This window comes from Bacillus rossius, chromosome 6, assembly GCF_032445375.1.
Source record: "Bacillus rossius redtenbacheri isolate Brsri chromosome 6, Brsri_v3, whole genome shotgun sequence".
Taxonomy (NCBI): Eukaryota; Metazoa; Arthropoda; class Insecta; order Phasmatodea; family Bacillidae; genus Bacillus; species Bacillus rossius.
Genome location: NC_086334.1, coordinates 36,555,070 through 36,581,951, shown reverse-complemented (window position 1 = coordinate 36,581,951; position 26,882 = coordinate 36,555,070). Strand labels below are relative to the sequence as shown.

General features: G+C 37.7%; 1 protein-coding gene across 5 annotated transcripts in view; it reads right to left on the bottom strand.

Annotated features, from left to right (window-relative positions):
• The window catches only part of LOC134533032 (receptor-type guanylate cyclase Gyc76C-like), a 319,162-nt gene that overhangs the window by 81,196 nt on the left and 211,084 nt on the right, over positions 1-26,882 (bottom strand). The window contains exons 1-2 of one of the 5 annotated variants that reach the window (XM_063370181.1): positions 20,229-20,308; positions 8,882-9,097 (exon numbers count right to left, since the gene is read on the bottom strand). The exons of 2 other annotated variants lie outside the window; for them this stretch is intronic. In XM_063370181.1, the coding sequence (XP_063226251.1) occupies positions 8,882-9,097; positions 20,229-20,248 (236 nt within the window). In that variant the 5' untranslated portion in view covers positions 20,249-20,308. Of the gene's footprint in view, positions 1-8,876; positions 9,098-20,228; positions 20,336-26,882 lie in introns of those variants that run through there. 2 more of the 5 variants (XM_063370182.1, XM_063370185.1) reach the window with 2 other exon arrangements.

Genomic DNA, 26,882 nt, shown 5'->3' with positions numbered 1-26,882 from the left:
CGGTCGCCAGACCAGATAGTAAAAGCTCAGGGGCTGAGGATAGAAAAGGCATATCTCCAAATTATTAAGTATAAATGTTGTCATGTAATAGTTAAAGACTTGATTACACCCAGGTTTATAAACCCATCATGATCATGAAGACACTGATCGGAAGGTAATATGCAATACATTTCAATGGCGTTTTCAGTTTTTGCTAAATAACTATAAATATAAGCAAAATTTCAATGTATCTGGACAAATCAAAATATTAATAATATTATTTTCATCACAGAAATAATATATGATATGATAAATAAATTTGAAAAAAGCGGTTATGTTAAATGTATTGTATACTTTCAGTAGGCAAAATTTCCGGCCCCTACCTCTTATAGACTTTGAGAAAAACTGCCTTTTAAAATAACATTGATATAGATAGGAGCGCAAATTTGTGACACGGCCTCTTAAACTGTATTTCTAGAAGAGTTAAAATGGCTAAAACGCATGTTTTCAGAGTAATTTTTAGGCGTACAATAACCAGTACAGATTATTAAAAGCACTTAAGGGGCTTACATTACACCTTTATCTTCATTTATCGGCCATATAATGTTGCGGTCACCGCTCAAATTTCACAGTTATCCTGTGACGACGAGAAGACTACGCGTCAATTTAGAGCCTTGCGCTTAGAGGTGATACCGCGCTAGAATCACCAGCGAGCGTCGCGCTTATCATCCCGCCTCACTAACACACATACACCCCTGACGAGGCGGGCCCCTTAAAATCGCACACTTCGCGCCCCGCCGTCGTTTCTGATGATTCGAACAAAGTGACGGGGTCGCAATCTTGTATTGACTTGCCACATAGCGAGTTATGGGAACATAATAGTTCCTGGTATCGCTGTCACACGCTCCCGGCCGAGCATATGAAGAAACGGCGGCGGCTCCCAACATCTCGGACCGCCTCGCAACAATACGTTGAACATACGCTATTTTGTGGGTTACCAACGCTATTTGTCGTAGAAAAAAATAATCAATATAAATTTTAATTAATAATGAAAATAAAAAATGTGCCGAATATTTATTCTAATTTATTGATTACAATTATTTATTAATACTAATGCAATAATTTATATTAAAAACAAATTATACATACGAGAACATAACCTCATTTACATAAATAATCTTAAAAAAACTTAAAAACACTATGCATATCACTAATATTCATAATATTTTTTTTTTAAATTATATAGACCTGCATTCAATACGAATAACTAACGTATATGATTTTAAACACACATATAATTTATATATATATATATTATATATATATGTAGCCTTTCATTTGTATGTAGCATTTTTTTTTCCAAAGAGAATTTCTTTACATGGTGCGCGCGCATCGTAAAAATTCACTCTCGGCAGCAATGAATAAATAAACACACGGAAAATATGCTGATTTCAAATTTACATACTCAAAGAAGACACATACCTAATTCCTTGCAAGGGTTTTTAGTCAGAAAAAAATTACAGCACAGACGCAAACAGTAGTCTGAAAAAAAAAGAGGATACATTAAAGTAAGACGTTATAAAGTGTTTGTGGCAGTGGGAAATTGCTTACAGAAAACTGAAACTTCTCTCGAGAAGATTTTTTATTTTCTGATTTATCACGGTTCTGGGACAGAAGCAGTAGACAGAAAATAAAAGAGTGCGTGTGTGTCGTTTTTGGAAGAGAGTAGCAACCGGCGGAGGCTGGCGACGACGGAGAGACAAGACAGCGCGCCCCACATTTCCTGATCCGGGGCGAGCGAGCAGCTATCAAAGAGGACGACAACCCTCGACTCCCCGTGTGATCCGCGTCCAACGTCAACAAAGGACGCGGGCCAAAGACGCCGGCCCCAGGTGCCGCAGCCATCCGCCGGGACGAGCTCGGTGCAAGTGTCACACGTGGAAACAACTGCCGCTCGACCACGGGTTATTCGCGGTAATGTTCGTCTGGGCGAAGTGGGCCACACACGCACATACACACAGTCTGCGCCTCGTAACTTGCCTCAAATTTAATAGAGCTCAAATTTAGTAGCGGCAGAAGTAACAGTAGCCGCAGTATAAGCAGACGTATCATTTGCAATAGTAGCAGCAGCAGCAGCAGCAGCAGCATGAAGATTTCACTAACACAGTTGACATACGAACACTGGCCGGAAGGATATGCAGGCCATTGTTGCTCCTGAGATCTGTCAAATTTGAAACAAGTTACGTGACACATACTATCATCCAGGGACGAGTTAGGGCGTCATGCTGGGGCTTTGACGTTGTATGGCAGGGCTTTGCGCACAGGACTTCCAAGACGACGTGACCAGTCGGAAAAGTGCTGGGATCGAACCCACGACCACCGCCACGTGAGAGAGATGCGCGGGAGGTCGCGTGGCCCCCAGGGACCAAAGATGGACACACACACACACACACACGGACACTTGTCTTCTGCGCGCAAGGCCGCCACACTGTTTTACCCAATCCAACTGAAGATGGTACACCAACATGTACATGTTTTGGTTCAGATTATTACATTTTAAAAAAAGTGCACATTTGTAACAGACCACATTCGAAAGCACCAACGATAAAATACCATGAAACCAGAACACGCAGAGCTATCACATTGCATAACATCGACAACGCACCAGCTGCGTCCAACATGGCATTATTTATTAATTTTTTTTAAACTTTCACGTTGGTGAACAGGCAGTTTTATGCCAGCCACAAAGGTTTTTCTACTGCGCATCTGGTCTACGCCCATACGTAAGGCCCGCTTGCAGAGTTAGGTAAGTAAATTGTAAGCAAATACTCTGCAGGTTAATGAAATGGCCTAAGTGACGACTGTGAAAGTCGGCCCTAGTCCATGGAGCATCGTGTCGACTCTTAAGCCTTTTCGTCAGTGCCGAACTGGGATAGCGTTCTAACACTATGCCACTACTACGTAAGCTACTCCCCACGACAAAATAGTAAAACAAAAATCTAATAACTAAAAAAAAACAACATAGAAATCAGCTAAGGCATTCAGCATACTAATTCGGTGTTAAAGCTTACTTAATGTCTTTTTTAATTAAAAACTGAAATAAAATTTTAAGTGTGCATGATAAAAAAATGTATATACCCATAGGCTAATGACATGAAACAATTAGAGGATTTTTTTTAAAAGTGAAACATTAAGTCCACCTTAACGCATTAATATTATTTGCCTCCTTAGCAATATTGGTTTCTATCTCCACCGAGTGTGCTGTTTATTAGTTGTGGCACAAGAACGTATTTTTTTAAAGATATATTAAATACGGATACTGTGGAACGATATAATGTAAATTCAGCCAAATTTTACCAACAAGAATTTTATGCAAAATAGAACATTATCGCTAGTTTCCATTAACAACTAGACAAACAATACGACTTTATTTATTAAATACTAAAATAAAATTTTAAACATAAATTTTACAAAACGTAAATTATCAGAATATAAACTTTACGTAAAGAGCTAGTAACTAGCAGTCTATACATAATTTATTGTGATCAGCTCGGAAACATGAAACAGGAAGTCACTTACGTGAAACCACACAGCAACAAATTGTTTTTATTTATTTATTAATATTTTAAATATATATGTATACAATGAAAAATTAATTATTTGTATAAATATATTTTTTATATCGTCAAACAAATATATAATATTATGAAAACTAATATCGTCAACAGCAACAAACATTTAATTGAAATTTAAAAAGCAAGTTCTAAAAATCATAAATTTATTATGATTAGGAATAAAGCTTTTAAAAACCATTCTGGCAATATCGGATGTGTTAAAAGTCACATCTTATATTATTTTATATGTATAAATTGGGATTACTGAAAAAGCTATAACAAAGGTTTCTGTCTGTGTCTTACCCTTTTATAGACCTAGAAATACCCGTGGAGACTAAAAGATTAAAATAATTCTTATAAAGTACTGTCAGTAAAATAATACACACATATTATATAATTAACGCATAAATATGACAGTGAATCTAAATTTTACAAATTTATATTACGTTTTCAAATAGAGCATTAAACAAAACATTTATGACTAAAGAGCAAATTAAAGACAACGTAAAAGGTACGCTGAGGGTGAAAGAAGGCAAGAGAGCAAAGTGAGAGCCGGTAAAGAGGTTAAAGGTATGAAGGTGCGATATAAAGCAAAAGGGAAAAAAAAAACCGACACCGGGAAAAAGCTTTACACTTTTAACACGATGCATCACATTTGCTGGCCTGGTCCGTCACTTCGATAGAGATTTCAAACTTCAAACAAAACCTTTCCTAGGCAGAAATATTTGCTTACATAAACATTGTGAATTTGTTTGGCCATGTACAAACAATATACTACCGAAAAAAACAACATTTATTTCAGTGTATTAAGATTGTTATAATGGACATGCTAAAGAAATTATACTCCTGTGCTCTTTCACATATTTCATTTGCGTGACTTAGAGTTCTATTTTTTCCTAGCTGATCGTGATGAATATTCTTAAAATAAAATAAAAAAGGAACATTACAATTGTATTCATATATTTATCCTTAGTAAGTTTGATGTGCCGTTTATTTACCAGTCTTATTCGCTTAAAATTATAGTGCGATGTCTATTTTTGCAATTCAACTTCCAAATTATTTACATGTATACAAAACTTCGTGGAGTACTGACTCAATCGTTTAATTTATGTATACTAATTTTTTTTAAAAATTGGTGATTCTAAGAAAAATCTGGGGACTTAAGTTCGTAACCTTAGACTCAGACACGAATAAACGAGTTGCAAGTAACTTTTGCTCCTTAATTAGAAACATTGTACGGTGTTTTCACTTCAAAATAATATTTTGCGTCAGAAAAAAAAAAGGTTGACATTCGTGCTGGTGAGACATTTGGATGACCATCGCATATATCGTATGTAAGAGTTGAAACATGTTTACTTACAATTAATATGTATGGAAGCCCGGATCACTGGACTGCTATACTGTACAGCCTGACATCCAGGCGTTTAACAGATTTATACATACAGCGTCTTGTTCAGGCCACAAGACGTAGAAATTAATTTTTTTAAAAGCCTGTCACTCGAATTAAAGTAGTTCGAAACACTACGAAATTCAATTTCATATTCTAATTTAATCGATACATTATGTATACACGCAGTTTACAAGTACGCTCAGTTCAAAAGTTAGACGTCGTTTATTGTAAAGAGGAGTCTCTTAGTAACGTAACTAAATGCAAACGAAGATGTTCAGTTTCATGCGGTGTTATATTATTCTGTTGCCTTGATAAGCCATTTTGGACATACGACACTGCAGTTTTCCATTGTTTGTCACGGAAAAATTCAAAAATCAAAATAAGAACTGTTTAGTCACAGGAAACCTACTGTTTTCGTCGGTGCTGTCGCCGCTGTGTTGTCCATAATTCCAATTTATTTTCATTGTTGTGTTCGCTCGAACGTTTGCTGCGTTGTACAGGTTTGTTGTCTGTCTGCATTTACTGTTGTTTTTGAAAATGTCTTGCGTTGTTACCCCACTGTGTTCGTGTGTGCTGTTAATTTTCAATGACTAAATTCCTTCCAAGGAATTATTGTGCTGTCTGAAATTTAAAGTTTGAATGCATTAATATGTGTTGTCGTATTGTTTTGTCCATAATACCTGATTTGTTTCATCGTTGAGTCCATCTGTTCTACATCAACTGATTTATGCTTGTTCTATGAATTTATGTTTTTATTTTTATTTATTATTTGTATTCCTTGATTTTTCCCATGACAAAACAATGCAAGACTGCAATGGCGAATGTCCCAAAAATTGTATTAAAACAGATTCCCAAGACTATTTTAATTCGGTTCTAGGTACGTGTGGAGATTTTTGAACTTCATATACGGATTACACACTCCGGTACACTTTGGCGAATTTAAGTGAATTTCACTCAAGTTCTGCTTCAATGTGACAAGAGTTTTTGTTCGGGTCAATCGTTCACTCCGGATATTTTTTTTTTTTTTCACTCCCTGCTACGTGAACTAGGGTTCAGAACAGGGAAATCTTGATCCCGATAGTACCGGGAATTTCCAGGACTTTGATGTAGTACAAGAACCAAGAATGTAAAATCGATTCCCTCGGGACTTGAATCGACAGAAAAAAAATTCGTTTTTCATTGTGCGCCAAGGTTACTTTCATTTGATACTCTCCTCTGGCGAGGCGCTGCTCAGTCGCCAGACTGTGTGTATGTATGTGTTTGTGTTTGTGTGTATGTGTATATGTGTGTGTGTGTGTGTGTGTGTGTGTGTGTGTGCGCGCGCGCCTGTGGTTGTTGCACCAATATTCTTTAAACAACTATTTTTTTTCTCTTTAAAGTTTGTTATGAAATGAAGAAATGTAACGACGATAAATATACGATATATATTTTTTTCTTTTAAGTTTGTTATGAAAAGAAGAAATGTTAAGAAGATACATATACAACGATATATATTTTTTTGTTCTTTTAAGTTTATTATGAATAGAAGAAATGTTATTTTAAGTTAATAATTCTGTGATTTTGTATACTTAAAACAATTATTTGTTTAAAAGTGTTTTTTTTTTTTCATTAAAAAATTGTAAATTTTGGTCACCAAAATTTGTTTAATCCTTGAAAACTATTAGGTACCCCACTTCCAAGGTTATTAGAGAGAGGTTGCCTCGATCGCTTGCGCATCGTTCTGCGCATCGCGTCACTTGCAGCCCCGGCTCGGCTTGCCAGCCCGTCCGCTCCTATCAGTTACTTAGTTTACAAGCACATCTGCTCGTAATAACGTGTCAAACTACAGCGTAATGCAGGGGGAGTTATTGTTGTGAGGAGTTTAATTGAGAGTGCGTGTGTTATAAAATGTTAGTGTTGCTTATATCATAAGTGCACAGGTGCTTCGTTAATTATAACTAGCAGGCAAAATGTTAAGAACACGAATTATTTAAAGTGAATTTGTTTTGTTAGACTAAACGCTGTTAAAAGTTGTATTTAACATTACAATGCCAGGTACGCGGTGTACAGTGGCTGAGTGTACAAATAGCTTGGTAAAAACAATCTTTACCTGAAACAAATCATATAAAATATCATAGATTCCCACGTGATTATCATCTGTTGAAAGTGTGGGTTCAGAAATGCCGACGTGATGGTGAGTGGAATCCAAAAACCACTTACATTTGTTCAGAGCACTTTACAGATGATGATTACGAGCCCGACTTGAAAGCTGAGTTGTTAAATACATGCGCTAAAAGACGTCTTAAACCAAATGCTGTACCTTCATTAAAACTTGGAATTACAACACCTGTAGAAACATTGGAAAGTCGTGTGCGCCGAGAAGACCGAGTTAAATGCAGGGAAAACAAAAAAAAGAAATGTTATGTAAATTAATCGTAGATTCAAATGAAAATGTAGTGAGGAAGAAACATGTTCTTGTAGTCAGTTAAAGCATTCAAAGTATTGTTCTAACAATGACTCGGTTGAAATGCTTAGGAAGGAAATCCAAATTCTTAAAGAAAATTTGTTTCTTGCTGAAAGAAAGTCAGTTTTAAATTTGGAAGTCATGAAAAAATAAAAAAAATAAAACGTAAATCTTAAAAACAAACAAAAAAAACCGTTCTTCATTAGAGTTCCGTATGCGGAATATTCTTTCATAGTGTTTTTTCAAAAAATCAAATTGACTTATTACTTTCGTTGAAAAAAAGTGTAAACTGGACCAATTATGAAATAGTTCTCGCTTTCACTTTGCGTTATTTCGGTAAGCGATGTTATTTATTTTTAAAACAGAAACTTAACTTCCCATTGCCTGGACTTTCAACTCTTCAACGATGGGCATTTTCATTTGACACGAGAAAAGGTATCCTAGTAAAACATGTTTGAATTTTTGAATGTAGCACGTTCTTCGTTAATAGACTTCGAACGCATTGTTGTTCTTTGACGAAGTAAAAGTGAAGAAAACGCTTGAGTATGATGCAAAAGAGGATGAAACGATTGCACGAAATACTGGTCTATTCATGTTAGAAATTTATTTTTAAATCTAACTTCAGTTTATTTCTATTGCAAACATTCCCAAAACGTTTTAATGAGCTATGGCTACTTTTATTAAACACTAAGAAATTGATATGCAATTATTTTAAATATTATAATCTTGCTGAGAAATGAATACAAATAAACCATTTTGTTTACTAGTTACATATTAATTATATTAATGTTTAAAAATTCATGGATTCATCATTGATATTTTGAAAATTTTTACTGTCACTGAAAAAAATATGTTGAAGTAATAATTCATCCTTGTTTTCAGTCACAGCATGTTGTCATTTTAAAAGCATATCAGCGATTTTAATTAACAGTAATATACAAACCATAAATGAAATACTATAAGTATTGCGTATCAGACATGTGAAACGAGCCGAGCTGATAAGAGAGCGCCGTCAGTCAGCAGGTGTAGTATTACGGCTGGGAACGGCGGGGCTGCAGATGACGTCAGAGCGGAGTGTCGGGCTGTCTACATTGTTCTTATGGGATCGAGACAACCTCTCTATACTAACCTTGCCCCACTTCAGTCACAGACTGCTGCAACCGTTGATCAAAAAAAAAAAAAAATTACCAAGCCTACCCGAAAGTACCGGGGATTATCGATTACGTTGAAGACTAGTTACCGAAATTCCCCGTTCTGAAAATCGGTTACGGTTCAGAGGACACCCTTTGTCTGCCGCGCGTTTCTGGCGCCTCTCGTCAGTCAGGTCGAGAGCTCTCGAGTCTCGAACCGGGGCGCCAGCCAACACCAGGGGCGGACGGAGGGGGGGGGGGAGGTTGTGGCGGGGGGTGGTTGTGCGGGGGGGGGGAGGTTGTGGCGGGGGTCGGCGCACCGTACAAGCGAGTGTGCGGGCACGGGAGCAGGTCTAGTCGCGCCCCGTCGTGGTGAAGCCCCCTCTCCCCTTGCGCTCCGTGGTGCGGCGGCAAACTTCTAGTTCGAGATGGATCGACGCCAGCGTCGCGACGCCGCAACAATCGGTGCAAAGCACCAAAGCCGGCGGATGGCGCACTCGCGACGTCGAAACGATGTGGCCAGCATTCACCGGTGCTGAAACTACACACTACACGTCAAACCACACCCACTACACACCACACACACTACACACCAAACCACACACACTACACACCAAACCACACACACTACACACCAAACCACACACACTACACACCAAACCACACACACTACACACCACACACACTACACACCACACACACTACACACCACATACACTACACACCACACACGGCTTCATTACCACGACTATCGCACTTCCGACGTTTTCTTTATTAGTTCAAAATCCCGAGGAACTCTTTTTTTCGTTTGCAAAGTGCACATCACAGCCCAAATATACACTTCACTAATAAATCACTAGATACACAATTATTTCGTATTAGATTAAATATAATTTGATTTGTTCCACAAACCAATAAACGCTGACGTTCCGCTTCCTCTTCATTGCTTTATTCAAAATACGTTTTTCGTTGCCTCCTCCTGAGTCGATGAAAAACTGCAAGCTCTTTTAGTGCAAAATATTATTAATGTCGCCACAGAAAACACCCAACGAACAAGAATAAATTTTGAGCCACATAGTTGTGTAGTGAGTTTTGAACGTAACAACTTTATCATGCAATGTTAAGGCAAAAAACGTATTTTCAGTAAATTTTTAACTTATCTAAATTGCATAATTTATTTTTAAGATAACCAATTTCAAAATATCAATTTACACTAAAAAAAATGTAACTTATAAACAGTTAATGCTTACTACACTCGTTTTATATTTAAATTAATGTGAGAACAGTCAAAGAACATAATATTTTAAGAAATTTTGAAATCATGCCCAATGCCCAATACATAACAGGCTCGCAGTTCTACACGCCTGTCATATTATTTTCGGATTTTCAAAAAAGGAAATATAATGCTGAGAAGTGGCGGTGCTAAGTGGTTAATACAATATTGGGAGAGACGAATTGAAAAGATATAAAAAATTAAATTCTGAACACATGTATCAAAGAACTTTCATTACCATTGACACAAACACACTGACTGGCCTTATGGGCCTATATCAGTAGCCGTATTCGATGCGGCTTCTCGCACTGTTGAAATTGCAGTTGTTGTAACACACACACACACACACACACACACACACACACACACACACACACTGCATCAACCAAAGTACCACAGTCTTTACTAATAATTTGCAAAATTTGTCCCAACTTCGGGGGTGGGGGGGGGGGTGTATCCCCCGTATAACCCCTCCCCCTTCCCTTCGAGTGCCGCTAGTGGTATTTTTCAAGTGCTACTAGCTTTGGCGTGGCAAGGACAGCAAGTCAGTAAAAGGCTGCAACACCATGCAACCCTGGCCACGAGAAGCGCTGGATTGGCAACAGTGGAAGGAAGACCCGACGCAGGAAAGGGCCGCGTCTGCGAGAGTCGAGTGGAAGAGATAAGAGCGCGGCTAAATATAGCCCGCACGTAAATAAACACACGATAAGAGCGCCTTCACAGGCAGCAGGCCTTGCTTCTGGGGCCCGCGGCGGCTTGCGTGACGCCCACCACACAAATAGCGAGATGGCCACCACAAGAATGGCGAGCTGACCATAACACGAATGGCGAGTTGTACACCACAAAAATGTCGAATTGTACACCACAGGAATGACGAGTTGTACACCACACGAATTGCGAGTTGGCCACCACAAGAATGGCAAGCTGACCATAACACTAATGGCGAGTTGGCCACCACAAGAATGGCGAGCTGACCATAACACGAATGGCGAGTTGGCCACCACAAGAATGGCGAGTTGGCCACCACAGGAATGGCGAGCTGGCCACCACACGAATTGCGAGTTGGCCACCACAAAAATGTCGAGCTGTACACCACACGAATGGCGAGTTGTACACCACAAGAATGGCGAGTTGTACACCACAAGAATGGCGAGTTGTACACCACACGAATGGCGAGTTGTACACCACACGAATGGCGAGTTGTACACCACACGAATGGCGAGTTGTACACCACACGAATGGCGAGTTGTACACCACACGAATGGCGAGTTGTACACCACACAAATGGCAAGGTGGCCACCACAAGAATGGCAAGGTGGCCACCACAAGAATGGCGAGATGGCCACCATACACAAATGGCAAGCTGGCCACCACACACGAATGGCGAGTTGGCCACTAAACAAAAGTAAAGTTGGTCACCACACATTGGAATTTCGACTCAAAGTCGTCAGTCCTAAGGGTTAATTACTGCCAATTTGTTTCCTTATAAAACATCATCTGTGCTACATGAAAATTATAGATATATTAAATTTATATAAGTTAGTGGTCAACTTGACGTCAGTAAAACATCAATTTATAGTACGGTATATCTTTATTTACACAGAAAACACATTAAAATTTTGGCTGCGGGCATTTAACAACTGAGCACTAAATCGTGATGCAGAAATATTTACAGAAAAATTGTTATCTTCAATGGGTGGTAGCCAGGGGCGAAAATAAGTACGATTTCCAGGGCCTCTGGATTAAGTTTAACATTTCCGTTTCACAGTTACGATTTTGCAAACTGTTTTTTTTTATATATAAAATAAGGGCTTGGGAAAAAAATAAACAGGAAAAAATTGGCTTTAAAATTATTAAAATAAATTAAAAAAACCTGTATAGTAACCGAATCTTAAAACTAAAAATATATTAAAATGTAAAGCTAATTTTAACTTATTAAAACATTTTATTATGCAATTGTCAAAGAAAAACCATTACAAAATATATTTCGTTCTGAAAATATGGTTACTATAGAGATTTTTCTTAAGTGATTTTCACAAATTCTCAGTCAATGTTTTTATTTGTTTATTTTTGGTTTAATGCCCTTATTTTTACGACAAACAGTTTGCAATTTTTTTTAAACCATACACTGTATTGATTATTTCTGTACATTAAGGGCTCCGTAGTGAAAATATCTAGACGAAAAAACCAACCCCATTTTGATTCTGTCAGGTCGTTCAGATTCTATTATTGCTTTTATATTATTGTCTTTCATGCACGATGTGACTTTTCGTATCCTATTAAAACCATGCTTCTCTCCAATACGAAAATTAAGCTAGAACTCAAAACTGGACAGAAACGTATGTGAGTGGATTAATTACGTGTTGAAGGGGGTGGAAGAGAGGGGGGAGGGGGGGGGGGCATCGAGATGAGTATGGAGCACTGGCAAACGGTGTATGCGGGTAGAATATTTTCTTTCGGAACATATACTGTAAAATAACTAGAAAATTTCCTTCATAAACATAGCAATGTCCAGGAATCTTGTATAGAAAATCTTTTTTGCCTCGTATGATGCGCAGAACAATTATGAATAAAATTTAAATCGCCCAAAGTTTTATAAACCTGCCAAGTACGCTATATTTTCATAAAATATCAAGCCCGCGTAGCGTAATGAATAGCACTCTAGCATACAGGGCTAAAATAAGAATCAACTACTTGGCATAGCACTGGTAAATTTAATAATCAATCGACTTAATTTCATAATTTAAATTTCATTAAGTAAATAATTGTTACCTTGCAGCGGAAGGTATATTCTTTTTGCAGACCAAGAAATTGTCCTGTACGAATGTGTCGTACATTTGTCGAGCACTATTTTCCTTACGTGGTAGGTATTTTTCCTTTTATTTGTCATGTAAAAAATACCTTGCAATTGTATGACACTGGCATACAATTACGTCTGTTACGTTCCCTAATATTTACAAAAGACTATATAAGGGCTTATATTACTACGCGTGGGTCAGCAATCTTGATGATTTCGCTCGTGGGTATAGTAGAAACACGTTATATTACGGTTTCGGTAAGATAACTTTTATACCCAGAGCCAGACCCCTTGGAAGGGTGCTGGAATGTTACCTACACGAGAGCAGGCGCGCTAACAGAACATGGGTATGAAAACTTCAAAGGAAATGGGTATCGTGTGGGGCTGGCATTAGAGGCGATACTGCACTAGAAGGACCAGCGAGCGTCGCACTTATCATTCCGCCTCACTATATACCCCTGGCTTGTCGCAACTAATCCGCAGCTTATGTATACATCCCCCCCTCCCACTCCATCCATGGCCTTGACTTCTAGAATCCCTGCCGATTTGCTTTCCCACCACTCCTACTCCTGTTGTTCTGCATCCCCTCCGAACTCGCAAAACACCGCAACCCACGTGCAATTACGGTAATTAGAATTCGTTTATCGCTGTCCCTTCAGGGACGCCTGTGTTTTTACTCCTTTAAAACTTATTCCCCTTTTAACTTCTCATTTCCGCTTTCGCGAACCTCCAAAAAGCTTCAAAAAAGAGAATCGTCCATTTCATCTTGCCAGCGACGCAAAGCGTTAATTATCACTCTGGGGGATAAATGAAGTTAGCAATAAATTAACTTAATTCTGCTGCGTGCTTTTAAAAAAAAGATACATAAATGTAATTTTCCCTTTTGTATTCCTGTAATATGCTGGCTGTTCAAGTGTATATAAGTCGGCAACACCTGGAGTTTATTTTCCAAGAAAGATGTTAGAGCTCGAAGATATGAAAAAGATTTGTGAATTTTATTACGTACCTAATAATAAAGGCTAACATCCGTCCTACTTTCGGCGATTATTTTAATCACGTACATTACAACTCATTCTTTGCATTTCGTTTGCCTACATGTTATTTCCAAATGTTTCTTAATAAATCATATAAAATTTCTGAAATAATATTTTACTCATTTTAATCAAGGTTAACAAAAAATGCTAACAAAGGATATACTCCATTATGGGTTCAACAGTTTTTAGACCATAACCAGTTATTATAGTTTGATTTTCAAAATTAGGCTTCGTTAAAATATAGCATACATTTAAATGGAATGCCTGAAGTTGTCAATGTCTGTAGTCACTGGCGTTTAGTATTTAATTTATTTTGGCGAACGACTACAAATATAATATAATAATAAATATATTACTTTAACTATATTCAATGTTACGGTGTTTAAAATGTTTGAATAGTGATTGATTAACGCTTTAAAGAAAGTAAACTTCCAATAATAAACGATACAAAAATGTTATGGCCTAGAAACTATTGAAACCAATTTTTTTTCTTCTCTCCTCCTTATAGAGGACAAACGAGTCGATATTTCTTTACAAGATAAAATTTAAATGCTTTAATTTTGCCTAAAAATAAGCTAGAATTTCACAATAAATGCGAATTTCCGCATTTTCAAAATTCATCTTAGTTAATGCAAATAATAATTTACTTACCGATACAGAATTCTGAAGATAATCATTCATTAAATGATTTGCGAATGCTATTAAACAAATCTGAACTCAAAACCCGCTTGTGTTGGAAAGCGTCAACAGCTATCACTGGCTAAAATCAAAACTCGAAAAATGCGCTTTACGCTGTTTTGAATATCAATCTGTGTTATAGATTTTAAAACACAATGTTCTGTGTAATTTTCTTTGTTACTATACTTGTACCACAAAATGTTTCTGTTAAAACATGATGACTGTACAGTTATTTCGACCAGACAATGGGAAGTTTTAAATAATAGGGAGTTGAGATTGTAACTAACAGGCATTGTGTGTATGTGTTCATTAGCATTAACCACTCAAACACGCACGGATGACCTCTTACAATTTCAATGGAACGTGGTGTTATTATACTTAGATTAGATAAGTACTTTAAGTGAGCACTCTAGGTACTACTAACCTCAAGTATCGTCAAAAATGTTCATCGCTTTTATCAAGATTTAACTATGAAATTAACCTGGTCATATTTACTCTAGATCCTAAAGCAGGTTTAAGAGCAATTAACTGTTAAAGACTCCAATTTATGATTTTACGTGTACGTATGATTTTCTTTTTCAATAATAGCCTACCTATTACCTTTGAATATATATACTGTATAGAAGTCGCGAGTGGATAGGATTTACTCTACGTTTTTCAGAAGCGTATAATGAGCAGCTTGGGAACTTCGCCGCTGCAGTGCGCTGCCGTAACGCCCTGTATCGTCTTAGTTGTTATTTATACGTTAGAGCGCAGCACTGTCGCCCGCTGTCGTTCCCCGCACCCCTCATCCATCATTCACTGCAGCTCAACGTTTTTCAACAGGAGGGGGAAGGGGTGTCTGAAGAGTTGGACACTTGTCCGCTAGGGACCACCACAAGTCGATGCCCTAGAGATGGTGGCGATTGCGGCGGTGAATTAACCAACTACCTCAAAACCGTATTAGAATTTTTAACCTGGGCTGGCGACTTCTATACAGTATATATATTCAAAGCTATTACTCTCTCGCCACTACAATAATAACGAATTTTATTTTTTTTCTGAATGTCAGTTATAAACAAAAAATAACCATAATTATAAGAAAACAGACAATCATAATTTGTCTTGAAAACAGCATAGTACGGCGTACGTAAGATCCTAGAAGTTAAATTAATAATTAAACATGTCGATATAGCACTGTGGTATACAGCGTCAAAGAGAATGATAGCCGGAATGCGAAACTGATATTGTAAATGAAGTACTTCGTGGATATACCCACATTGCGTTTTAAAACGTTCAGAAAAGTTAAAAGTTTTAGGCTTGGCTTAGTACACTTCGCGACATGGGTGCCATTTTTAGCTGAGCCGATGTCTAGACGGTATTCAAGCTCCTGCCACTTCTGATTCGTGTCCTTAGTTACAGTTACAATTGCTGCAGCGACCCTTTGTTCCGTTATCTTCTCAGCGTGCACAATGTTTTCAACGCCACATCCGCGGGGAAAGGGGGTTGGGGCTACGAGACTACCCTTTTCTAGCCAACGATTCAAAGCTTTGTCGTTTGGAGGGGTTTTTCGTTTGGACGTTACGTTACGTCACCAAAATCTGTATAGTGTATTTAAAAGATAGTTGAGCATAAAACTGATTAAGATGATACTAAACTGAAAGTTTCTGCGGGATAAATAAACAGCGTGTCGAACAAATGTCACCGATTTCCACATTAGCTGCCCGCTTACAAATGTTCCTTCACAAGGAAAAATGTTAACCTTTGTCGCCACACATTCACGGATGTCACGTAATCCCGCGACGAGACGACTTTCTTCGAACAGACATCAAAAGCGGACAACTTAACCGGAATCATTAACGCTCAGCTCCAGTGACTGCCAGGTATAGGAAGTGAGAAAAAAAAAGCGTGGGTCGAATGACCTCTACGATAGACTCCGCTATCCTCCGCATGCTCGGGGCAAATGTCACATGCTCATCTTGCTGCTAACTTGAGGAATATTTTTAACCGAGTTGGCCATGAAATGCAACCCTTCGGACAAATTTTTCTCTCTGGTTCAAAGTCCGCTACGTAGTCTGAGGGCCAATCGCAGAGGCAACGCGAAGGTGGAATTTTTGAGTACTGGCTTGTTGCGAAATGAATATAATGTAAGTAATTTTTTTTTGGATTGCATTCTCTTCTGGAAAAAAAAAAGTACAATTCTTGAAATTTGTTATTTTTAAATTTCTCTCATTCTAGTTGATTATGTTAAGCGGCAATGCGATATTTCAAGTAGTTTACAGTTTTTTAAAGTTCGGTTCAGGCTTGGTAATCTAAATTTAAAATACTATAAAATCGTTTTAAATGTTCATTACGTGATGTACAATAAAAATAATTAACGACGTGTTTCGAGACACAAGTACTCAAAAATATCATTTTTTGGATTTTAATTTTTTTTCCTTAGATGAACACATACTCTAGGAAATTAAAATAAAAAAAAAACAACTTTTTCAAGTGTCTAGTGGCTGTATCTCACTAAAAAACAATCAATGAAATAATAAATAAATGATTACGGCATGAGAGTCGTTAGAGGAGATGAATTTTGATGACGATGTGTGAAAAGAGAACTGACGGCATTAATAAATGGGGGAGACGGAAGTATCTAGAGAAAACCTACCGCCCCACGGCAACCATGATCCTAAGACGATCGACAACTGTTCACCCTGTACTTTAATTGGACCCACGAAACCTAATATTTTCTGTGGCGGCTGTTTAATGTGATCAGGGAAATCGATTACGTCATTATGTGCTTCGCGTTTGCGTTGGCATTACCTTTGTGAACATGTCCCATCAAACAGCGCATATAATTAACATCAGCCAGAAGTTTTTGTAACGCTTTGATACACCATAGATGTTAATTAAGAAATTAATTAATGTTTTAGCACACAAACTTACTTGAAATGTCATGTGATGATAGGCAACAAAACTGCATTTTTTCTTTCCATTATAAATTCAAAGGTATAATAATTGATAACTACATGTAATTAATAAAAACCCATCATAATACAGATCTGTAAAGGTAGCATGCGATTCCAAGATTTTATGACTGACATGAGTAGGCTTCAATAGTTGTTTTTTTCCTTCTGGTGCGTATACGAATGTCGAAGTTTGAATTTGATTCAATTCAACTCTTTTCACGCCGTTTCACCGAAAACACACGAACTGCCGCTAAACTATATGAAATACATTTGTTGAAACGACTCGCACGCCACCTATTGTAAAATGATTGTACCGATTCAGAAACCTTCGCGGTCATGCCCACGACAACTCACCAAAGTTTCATCGCAATCGGATGAATGGTTTAGGAACGCATACGGGACAAACAAACAAATATATATATATATATATATATATATATATATATATATATATATATATATATGTGTGTGTGTGTGTGTGTGTGTGTGTGTGTATGTATGTGTGTATATGTGTGTGTGTGTAAATATACCTTGTATTGTACAAAGTGAAAATTATGAAATTCCATCTCAAAATTGAAAAATGCATAATTATGATAAAACGCTTTTCGCAAATGTAGTACGCTGAAGGTAAAAACCAGAGGTGTAAAGTCACATATATTTCTGTTTCAAATAACTCCACTTTTTATTTTAAAACATAAAAATTCAAAAATGACTGATTTCAGGAAACGACTTCAAAGACCTGCGTCCAATGTGCGTCCTTATTCTAGATCAGAATAGCACTCTGGGCGTGACACGAGTGAAATGATTTTCTGACCAGTCACGCTGGACAAATCTATGACATCAGCAGAAACTGAATTAGCGATTGGAAAGAATTCCGGTTAGAAAGATATTCTATTTCCATCCCATCGCGGGAGCGACGTTACCGAAATGAGTGCATTAATTTTGTTTTCGAAACAAATAATTAGACGACTGATACACTGGTAATACTGTTATTATTAGTATATTAACACTCAAATGCCAATGAATCATCGCGTTTTCTTCTTAATAATTGTGCTACACGATCGTAAACTTGACAAACATCAATGAGGTTTCATCATGCTTTTAAATTTACAATAAAAGGATCGCCGGTCAATAAATGATGTGAGTTATTCATAAACTATCATTGTATGGAGGTATAAAATAAATAGTCAAAATGAGTATGTGATTTTTTTGGTTAGCATGCAGAGCAGCAGTTCAAGTTCTTTTTTATTGGGCTTTGTAAACATTTTATTCAGCTAAAGTAACGATGGGAGGGTGAAGACAAGCATATGAATGTTGTTTAGTCTTCTGTCCTTGTAGCATAACACCGAGCACATATTAAATTCACGTATATTGCACAAAAAAAATTTCCAACACAGAATGAGATTCCTTGCAGCTAGCACGCCAGTCACTTTCATCACGCCATGCTGTCTTCTTAGTTTTGCCAGGATTCAATACGTGTAAAACGTGAAAAAATTTAAAAAAAAAAGTTATAATACTTAAAAGTAGTAACAATGAGGGTTTTATAAAGTTGAAACTATAAAGTATAAAGTTGAAACTATAAAGGATAAAGTACTCAATGTCTTAAATATAAGAAAAATACAATAGCCTGAACACTTTTATTTATCTTTCCATAGTTCGATTTAGCGCTGAGCCATTACAAAAACCGGCTCATTGCCCCCTAACCCTTCTCAATCCGGCCCGCAGACAAATTTCTGCTGGCCCGAAACGTCAATAGAATACACTCATTTAATGGGTGTACGTTAACCATTTGAGTCTTGATGTATTCGCATTCTTTACAATTATTGCCCTTTATTTGACGTGAAAGAAAATGGAACGTGCCCATGTAGACCGCGCTTAGCGCTTAGCGTTCCCGCAATTGTTCTTCATTGCGTATCCAGTTTATATGAAAGAGTTACAAATCTATTTTTTTTTCAAAAACAAATATATCTTTGGTTATATAGTACAGTTTCGCATCACAAACACATTAAAATACAATTAGAGAATGTTGAAAATGTTCCTTGTCGCGTACCCAGTACAGTTTCAACACACAAACACATTCTACTGTTTAATTAATTTTAATATTTTACGTTAAAATACAATCTTATGTGTTACACGGCAAAATTGCACCCGGGAAAAAAATTTTCCTCAAACGTTTTATACGTATTTTCAAAATCAAATTTGTAATTTTGGTGATTTGCATAGGTAACTGCTCCCTGATGATGGCGACTGCAATGTCGACTGAAACGTCGGTGAATTATTCGTCAAGGTCGCGGCTACAACTCGGAAGCCAAGCTACTTCATCCGATGCCTTTCTTTAAATGAATGTTCGGTGTTGACGTGCTACTGGCCAGGCGACAAGGCGTGACACGTGAGCACGACCAGGAGCAGGCTTGTTGGGGGACGCACCACAACGCCGAAATACCACAACGCCGAATACCACAACGCCGAAATGCCTATATGACCACAACGCCGACAGCTAGAAAACTGCTGTGTACCACAACGCCGAATTACCACAACGCCGAAATACACTAACGCCGAAAACTGTCATTGCAGGACTGCCACAAAGGTTAGGTTAGGTTAGGTTAGGTTAGGTTAGACTAGGTTAGGTTAGACTAGGTTAGGTTAGGTTAGGTTAGACTAGGTTAGGTTAGGCTAGGTTAGGTTAGGCTAGGCTAGGATAGGCTCGGTTAAGTTAGGTTAGGTTATATTACGCTAGGTTAGGTTAGGTTAGGTTAGGTAAGGTTAGGTTAGGTTTGATTGTGGTATTTCGGCGTTAAGGTACATTTAAGAAACACACACAAATTCATTCAGTTGTTATTTCGTCGTTGTGGTACACAGCAGTTTTCTAGCTGTCGGCGTTGCGGTCAATTTTGACATTCGGCGTTATGGTATTTCGGCGTTGTGGTAACGACCCGGCTTGCTGGCTTGTTTACCTGGCGAAGTAGCGCGGCATGCAGGCGCGCGGTCGCGGTAGTCATGGGGACGGGGGACCCCCTCTCGTCGCGTGCGTCGGGCCCGGTGCGCCGGCGGGGACTGGCGGGGACTGGCGGGGGCCCTATCGCCGCGGCCGGATATCCGCCGGTGCCCCGAGCGCGCGCGCGCATGCGCGATAGGCCGTGTCGCTCCCCGGGCCCGGGTCTTCTCGGAACCCGGCTATCTGCGTGCCCTCGCCGTCCGGGCGCGCGGTCTCCGCGTCGCGTCGTGCTCGTCCGAGCGGCAGCCACCTCGCATCGCATTGCGGACAAACCAAGACAAACGTGTAATCCAAGTCTTGGTGCTTTCGAGGATCTCTACCTATGGTTCCAGCCATCTTCACTCGTCTAAAAAAATTGGTTGTCTGTAAAGTCGGTTTTACGGACGATAGTTTAACGTGACGTCATAACAAAACATTGATGAAATGATTGCATACTTTTATGAATAAAATTTTATCATTTTTATTGAATTATCACTATTTTGTATGGATACAAAGAAGGAGTGAAATTAAATCTACAATTTAATTTATAATTTTACTTTTATTTGCACTCATTAATTCAAATATGTTTATTACTTTAACGAAGATGTTATTTTAACTATAACTTTTATACATGTTTGCTATTTAACTTCTTCCAATCTGTGTTATTCTGTTAAGAATAGGACGATGATAGGAAAAGTAGGAAACGAATGGGAGTGTTTCAAGTTTAATGTGCCTCGAAAAATTCAAATCGATGGTTGTTCCAATCGAATGGAAGAGAGATAGATGCGGCGCAAGCGTACAATGAGCGTAACGGGATACAGCTAAACGGGACAATGTGCGTTAAGGGACCCTTTTTTCGTGCGTGCATACGGCATTCATCGATTTATTAGACGTTGTCACGTCAAAAACACAGTTTAAAAACTAAATACGGAAACAGAACTACTCATTCGTCCTCAATGCATCCTCAATATTTTTTTTTCGCAAACAGACCCCCAACTCGTATATCTTGAGTAGTTTTCAATTCGCGTGTTTTTTTCCCCCCCGAAGCTCTGCACAACGTGTGTGTGCCCCGGGTGGGCGGGGCCCTTTAAGCCTCGCTCTTGGTTATTTCATCCCGTCATTACTGTTAATTAAGGAGATTTCCCTGTCTTGCCCACTTGTATTTCTTGTTGGATTGCAAATTTTCTCTCGTGATATACACTGACAGTTACGTTTGAGCTGTGAAAACATCACGCGAGTTATAAATAAGAACACTTGCGTTATTTTTTTTTTTTTACTGCTCTTAGATCATCTTGAGTAAACGGCTGTTGGCCACAATTTGCACAATAACAATAATAATACAATTATAGGAATTATTCCTCACATAACAGCGATGCCAAGAAAATGAACTGACCAATATTGCATTCTATAAATTTTATAAATGTATTCTTTTTTTATAACAGAATTTTTTCAAATGCGGCTGTAGAAATCATTTTTAAGCATAAACCCAGCTGTGAAAACCCAAATATTAACTGAACATCCAGTGAGCGGTAACAATTAAATTAGTAAAAAAGGTATCAATTACAAGCACACTCGATTTATTTCAAATATCAGATTGTCGACAACATTTGCAACAAAACAATATTCAATGCTTTTAAAGAGAAGTGCAAGTCATATTTTACTTAACACATAAAAATAAATATAAAGAACCTATTAACGATGAGCTTGGTCCGGGTAGACTCCTGGAGGAAATGAAGGGTGAAGGGGGAAGGAAGAGAGAGAAGTTGAGCCGAACATTGTGTTGGACGGGGGAAAGGCATAATTTAATATTTTCGTTTAACATTTTTTTCACTTGTACACTTTTAACGTGAGGTTTTAATATATATAAATAAAACACAAAATCACACACACATATATAAATATATAAAATAGGGTATTTGTACATATTACGTTGATAAACTCCCGACACCATTTGACCGATCGCCATGAAAGTTGGCACATCGAAGTGTTTTTTCATTGAGAAGATTTTATTTTGCTATCCATTTTTTTTGTAACCCGCTGCTAGATGGCGCTGCAGCGCATCCTCCTATACCGTTCAACTGATCTCCATGAAAATTGACATACAAAGATATTTGAACACGGAGAATATTTTTGCGATATCCATTTTGCTATAACTCGCGACTAGATAGCGCTGCAGCGCATCAACTTCCAAACCGTTCCACCAATCGCCATTGGTAAACAGAAAAGCATAGGTCATAGATATACAAACAGAAATTGAATGTCATTTCTCTATGTCCAACACACGTTCATACAGAGTTATCCATTTTGCTTAAACTCGCGGACAATGTGTTCAGCCCGGACAACGCCGGGTACAGCAGCTAGTGTGTGTGTGTATGTGTGTGTATATATATATATATATATATATATATATATATATATATAAATTTTGCTAGATTAGCTGTCGGTCACCTTTTTTAAAATTTGGGCTGCGTACACAATGAGAAGTTATGGGATTTAAAAACTGAAATTTGTAATGTTTAAAGTCAAACAATACAACTGAATACTTTGAGATACGGTTATTATTTCTCTTTGAGAAACTTTTGTACCGTTATTTCTGTGACATAATTCTCAACATACTTGGGAATTTTTACTACAAAAAAAAACACATTTATCTTATATTTAAATAAAGCGAGTTAAGCAACAGCATACCAAAACAAAAACTTTACATTTTCTTTAAACATATATTTGTTTTGAATACATTTTGTACTATTAATGCTTTCAATAAAATCGATTCATTTTCATGAAACAGGTATTAAATAAAGAGCAATAAATATATAATAATAAAAAATTACATACAGCTTTAAACCTTTAAATTATAAAAAGTGTCTTTTGTTAGTTGGTCCGTTGTTACATAACATAATCAAATTCTGCCGACGTGTAGCCATAATAATTGCCTTTTAAACTTCAAAATTTAATTTTCCAGTTCACTATGTTTCTACAATACCTTTCTACGACATTTTTTAATCAACAAACTGGGAACATTTCTTTCCTGTTCCCCTTTTTTATACAGTCATTTTATTACATTTGTCAGTAAGTTATAGTCTCTTCTTTTGCTGTGTTGGATTCAGTTCATCTTTCTTGTCCCAATTTTTCCTTATTTCCATCGTCATTGTTTCTCATATGTTTCTTAAATCAATCTACCGTTCTTTTACACGTCGAAATTTTAAAACTTTATAATATTATTTAACCCCCTCTTAAAAGTTTAACTGCAATGATGGTGTAAACCCATCTTACGCAATTACGTAGGAGTTATCCATTGCCTAGCATGAGTCTGTAATTTTTAAAATGACTACTTGACTGATTCTTGGGACAGTGTGCGCTGTTTCGTCCAGTGATCCGTCATTCGTAATTTTGTTCCGTCGACTCACGCTAGGCCACGGAAAAAGTTCATCAAGTGTCCGCAGCGTCCAAGCCTAGCGCTATATTATATATATTTTTTTTAATAAAAAAAACCTGGGGATCAAATGAATTGGCGCAATACGAAATTACGAACGGTAACTATATTTCCCACGAATCCATCGTATCCCTCGTATATTTGTTTACGAACAGTCAATTCGAATGAAATTCACCGTGTCTTTATGGTGAACTTACCGTACTACCATAGGTGAAGGTTAGTAACTTCCACCAGCGTTCGCGTGGAATTCAAGAATTACTGTCGAATATCTATAGAGCCATGCGTGCAAACACTACGCGGTAGAAGTAACTTACCGAGATTTAAAATATCCTGAACGTCACTTCACGTCACATTATCATCGTACTAAATCTCGATAAAAAAAACCTTTTGGATAGTTATTGCACGACGCTGACTCAAACTAACAGCGGGACAAAATTAAAGTATGTATTTATACTATTTTGACCGATGTGTTTCTCACCTGTTAACAAATCTGTGGGTCTTTTGAAAATACATTCCATGTAGTATAAACACGACAAAATTCCTTAACAGAATTTCATTTGGGGAGGGGGGGAACGCTAATATAGCCACTTTGCCAGTTTTTTTCTGTCAAAATTTTTTTGTGGGAATAATTTCGGGTTCGGGGGTGGGAGTATATTTCCATTTCTCCCATCCCACCCTCCTTTATCATACGCCTCTGATGACTCCTTTACAGTTTTACAATGTGATTTAGTTTTTGACGTGACAACGTCCATTAAATCAATGAACTCCGGCTGCACGCACGAAAAACTGTCCCGTTACTCACATTGTTCCGTTACGCTGTGTCCCGTTACACTCATTGTACGCTTGCGCCGCATCTATCTCTCTTCCACTCGACTGTTTATAAAGTGAAGTGAACAGTTAAAGTGGTTTACATTGCTTATTACAACAAAAATTTCTGCAATAAAGGTTAATTATTCTTGAATTTTAAAAATCTGATTACTAGTATAATTTCTAGTATTTATTCTTTTATTATTATAGTAAAAATGATTCAATTTTATTCATAAAAGTATGCAATCATTTCATCAATGTTTTGTTATGGCGTTGTCACGTTAAACTATCGTCCGTAAACCGACTTTACAGACAACCAATTTTTTTTTTGTGGGAATAATTTCGGGTTCGAAAGTGAGGGTATATTTCCAATTCCTCCCATCACCCCCCCCCCCCCTTCCTTTTTCGTACGCCTCTGATGACTCCTTTACAGTTTTACAATGTGATTTAGTTTTTTTTTTTAAATTCTATTTTATTTGCAGTGCGCGGGATGGCGACGAACCAGCGGGTCTAACACCGGCACGCACGGCGCGGCGCAGGTGCGCTACGAGAGCTGCCGGTCACCCCGAGATTCCCGCGGCCGGCGGAGAAGAAATTATTTGGAGACTCCCGAGGAAGGCTCGCCTGCGCCGTTTCCCGGGACCCCGACTGTTTGTTTTAGCTGCGGCGGGAGACGGCGGGCCGCGTGGGTGCGCCTCCCAGAAGGGGAGGCGGGGGAGGATATTTGTGAGCGAATCTTTCAGTACTCGCCACAAGACTTCTTAAAGTCTGACCTCCGTAACTAGCAAAATCGCGTGTTCTCGCGTGGCAAAATATCACTTACAATACGCAACTCGGAACACGAAATTAAACGTAGAATACTTAAAAAAATTGCCGAGCGCGATATGTATATATACATCTTTAGAGTAATACCAAAATATTTTGTCTAAATTGATACTGCCAATCATAACTGCAAGATGTGAAGAAAAAAAAACAGGGGTTGAGGAGTAAAAAAAAAAACATAACTCCCTTAGTAAGTACACTATCAAATCCATTCAAACTGTTTGTTAATCTTATAATTTTTATCTAAAACTTTTGTCTGAAATAATTTTTGATAATACGAACCATTGTTGCAGTGGGTTGAACAAATAAAGGGGTAGAATTGTGTGTGTGTGTGTGTGTGTGTGTGTATATATATAACATACCTACCATGTATTATATAGAAATATTGAGTAGGCCTATTTGTGTTTAACTTTTAAAATATTGTTTAAAACTTTTGTCTAAAGTCATTTTTATGTAACAAACATTTCTGCAAGGGGTGGAAATAACATAGGTAGAAAGACAAAATAGTTATTACTTTTTAATATATGTACTATCAAATCCGTTATAATTTATTGTAAAACTCAGGTCTAAACTTTATCTAAAATCATTGACAAATAATTTTTGATGAAACGAACTCTTACCCCTAAAAACAGGGGGTAAATAAAAAAAAAAGAAAACTTCGTTAGAATAAAATTCTTTGGAACTTATTTTTAACCGTTTTAAATTTAAGTTAAACAATAGACAAAAAAATTGTTATACGACCCTGTATTAATGGAAGCGATGAAAAAAAATTTATGTAGGTCAAAATTGCATAATATGAAGTTCGTTAAGACATTCAATGCTAGATGCATTGATTTAAAAAAAATTCAAAATATAAACGCTGCATGTAATATGATAAAATGTTACATCGATCTTTTTTGGATATTTGCTAGCATTATAGTATGTTATGTACATTAATTTCTTAAAATATTCCAGAAGTTTATAGAAGTTACCAGAACATTTCCAGATAAATAGGTACTTCGAAATCTACCTACGCCTGCAGTCTGTGCCGAAAAGGATTTTTTTCCCCCTCGTTGTAAAGAACGAATGATGTCCCAGCGAGTGGAAGTCAACGCAAATGCAAACCTATATGCGGTGTTCATGTCATATTTACAACGCCGCTGTTCACTTGTCATTTCTGATTTCCTCCGCTTATCTCCAGGTCTGTCTACGTCCGTACAGGTGGTGCTCAGGAGATGCTCTGGAAATTCTCAGGAGTTGCTCTGGAGATTTTCACGAGTAGCTCTGGAGATTCTCAGGAGTCGCTCTGGAGATTCTCAGGAGTCGCTCTGGAGATTCTCAGGAGTCGCTCTGGAGATTCTCAGGAGTCGCTCTGGAGATTCTCAGGAGTAGCTCTGGAGATTCTCAGGAGTAGCTCTGGAGATTCTCAGGAGTAGCTCTGGAGATTCTCAGGAGTAGCTCTGGAGATTCTCAGGAGTAGCTCTGGAGATTCTCAGGAGTCGCTCTGGAGATTCTCAGGAGTCGCTCTGGAGATTCTCAGGAGTCGCTCTGGAGATTCTCAGGAGTCGCTCTGGAGGTTCTCAGGAGATGCTC